The sequence below is a fragment of the Sinocyclocheilus rhinocerous genome, unplaced genomic scaffold, assembly GCF_001515625.1.
Source record: "Sinocyclocheilus rhinocerous isolate Xijiao unplaced genomic scaffold, SAMN03320098_v1.1 scaffold2116, whole genome shotgun sequence".
In the NCBI taxonomy this organism is placed as follows: Eukaryota; Metazoa; Chordata; class Actinopteri; order Cypriniformes; family Cyprinidae; genus Sinocyclocheilus; species Sinocyclocheilus rhinocerous.
This window is the reverse complement of record NW_015623486.1, coordinates 555,794-557,369: the sequence shown is the minus strand read 5'-3', so window position 1 is coordinate 557,369 and position 1,576 is coordinate 555,794. Positions and strand designations below refer to the sequence as shown.

General features: G+C 37.8%; 1 protein-coding gene across 1 annotated transcript in view; it reads right to left on the bottom strand.

Annotated features, from left to right (window-relative positions):
* Positions 1-1,576, bottom strand: part of LOC107754614 (uncharacterized protein KIAA0556 homolog) — a 22,596-nt gene that overhangs the window by 13,121 nt on the left and 7,899 nt on the right. Inside the window, 2 exon segments of the mRNA XM_016571169.1 lie at positions 523-605; positions 732-892. Of these exon segments, the coding sequence (XP_016426655.1) occupies positions 523-605; positions 732-892 (244 nt within the window).

Sequence of the window (1,576 nt, the reverse complement as noted above, 5' to 3'; positions counted from 1 at the left end):
AAAAGTTTGGGGTAGGTACGTTTTTTTTAAGGAAATAATATTTCTATTTATAAAGGATGCAGAGGCAAAAGTGACAGCAGAGGCATTTAATGTTACAAGAGATTTCTATTACAAATAAATACAGTTGTTTTTCAAAAATTCTATTCATCAAAGAATCCTGAAAAATAAAATATATAGTGTTTTCCACAAACAAATACTCAGCAGCACGACTGTTTTCAGCATTAATAATAATCAGAAATGTTTCTTCAGCAGCAAATCAGCATATTAAGGATCATGTGACATGGAAGATGCTGAAAATTCAGCTTTGATCACAAGAATAAATTACATTTTACAACATATTCAAATAAAAAACTTATTTTAAACTGTAATAATATTTCACAATATTACTGTTTTTACTATATTTTTGATCAAATAAATGCAGCCTGGGAAAGCAGGAAAAAAAATCATACTGACCCAAACTTTTATTTATCTACTTCAAAAGTAGCTTCCACAACACTATATACATGCTTTAGGACTGTATACCTTGGTTCCATGAGAGCGATTCTCCGCATAGCTCTGATAACCCGAATCTGCTCGTCATCATCATCATCTTCCTCCTCCTCCTCCTCAAAAAGAAGCAGGCAGACATTTAATCATCCTAATTAGGCTACATTATCTATTATTTATGTAGGAGTATGACAAAGCATTTTATATGTGCTGTAACTGATGTGTTGATGTAAATGAAGCTCTACCGGCGTGTGTTGGGCCGTACTCCTCTCCTGCCGGTGCGTTTGCAGCGGTGAGTTTTCTCTCTGCAGGGCCTGAAATACGCCGGCAGCCGTTTCCTCTGAATCTCGCTCCTCCTGCACCTTACGAGCCGCAGACAGGGGGCGCTCTATACGACTGCACGGCCCTACAAGATGACAAATCATATGTTAGTCTCTTGAGAACTGGTGCTGTACGTGTTGCTGTCTTGCGGCCTACTAAGGCAGCATCCTAACTTAAATGGGAGCGTGCTGCAATGCGGACCAGACTTTATGTACATATTTCTCTATAAACTGTTAATGATTGCATAACTGTTAATGAAGCATAAACTGATGAGTAAAGGTCATTGCACACTAGGGCTGTCAAAAAAAAATTTGAATTTCGAATATTCATCGAATTTAAAATAAAAATCCACATTCGAATGCAAAAATGTTGCATTCAAATTTTAGGTGTGCATTAAGGAGGCAGCCTTATCAGTGGCGCACGAGATGCGATGACGATGTAAGTGTGGTTGCATTATAATGTTTTTGTTAGCAAAGCGAAACTACTTTGTTTGGTCTTCCAAAAGAGGACACGACTACAAATCAGTGGTTAAGTTGTATTTACAACACTGTTCCAGAACAGTTTAACCCAAATATCCAGATGTGTGCAACACATTTTATGGAGGATCTTCCTGATCCTGGAAGAGTAGACTACAATGCAACTACGATGCAACGCAACACGTAAAAAGACAGTATAAGTCATTATAATCTGTAATTATGTCCCCGCTGGATGCAACAAATGCCTCGTTTATAATGGGTTTTAATGTTTTTGTCTCGTTGCTCTGGCCGGG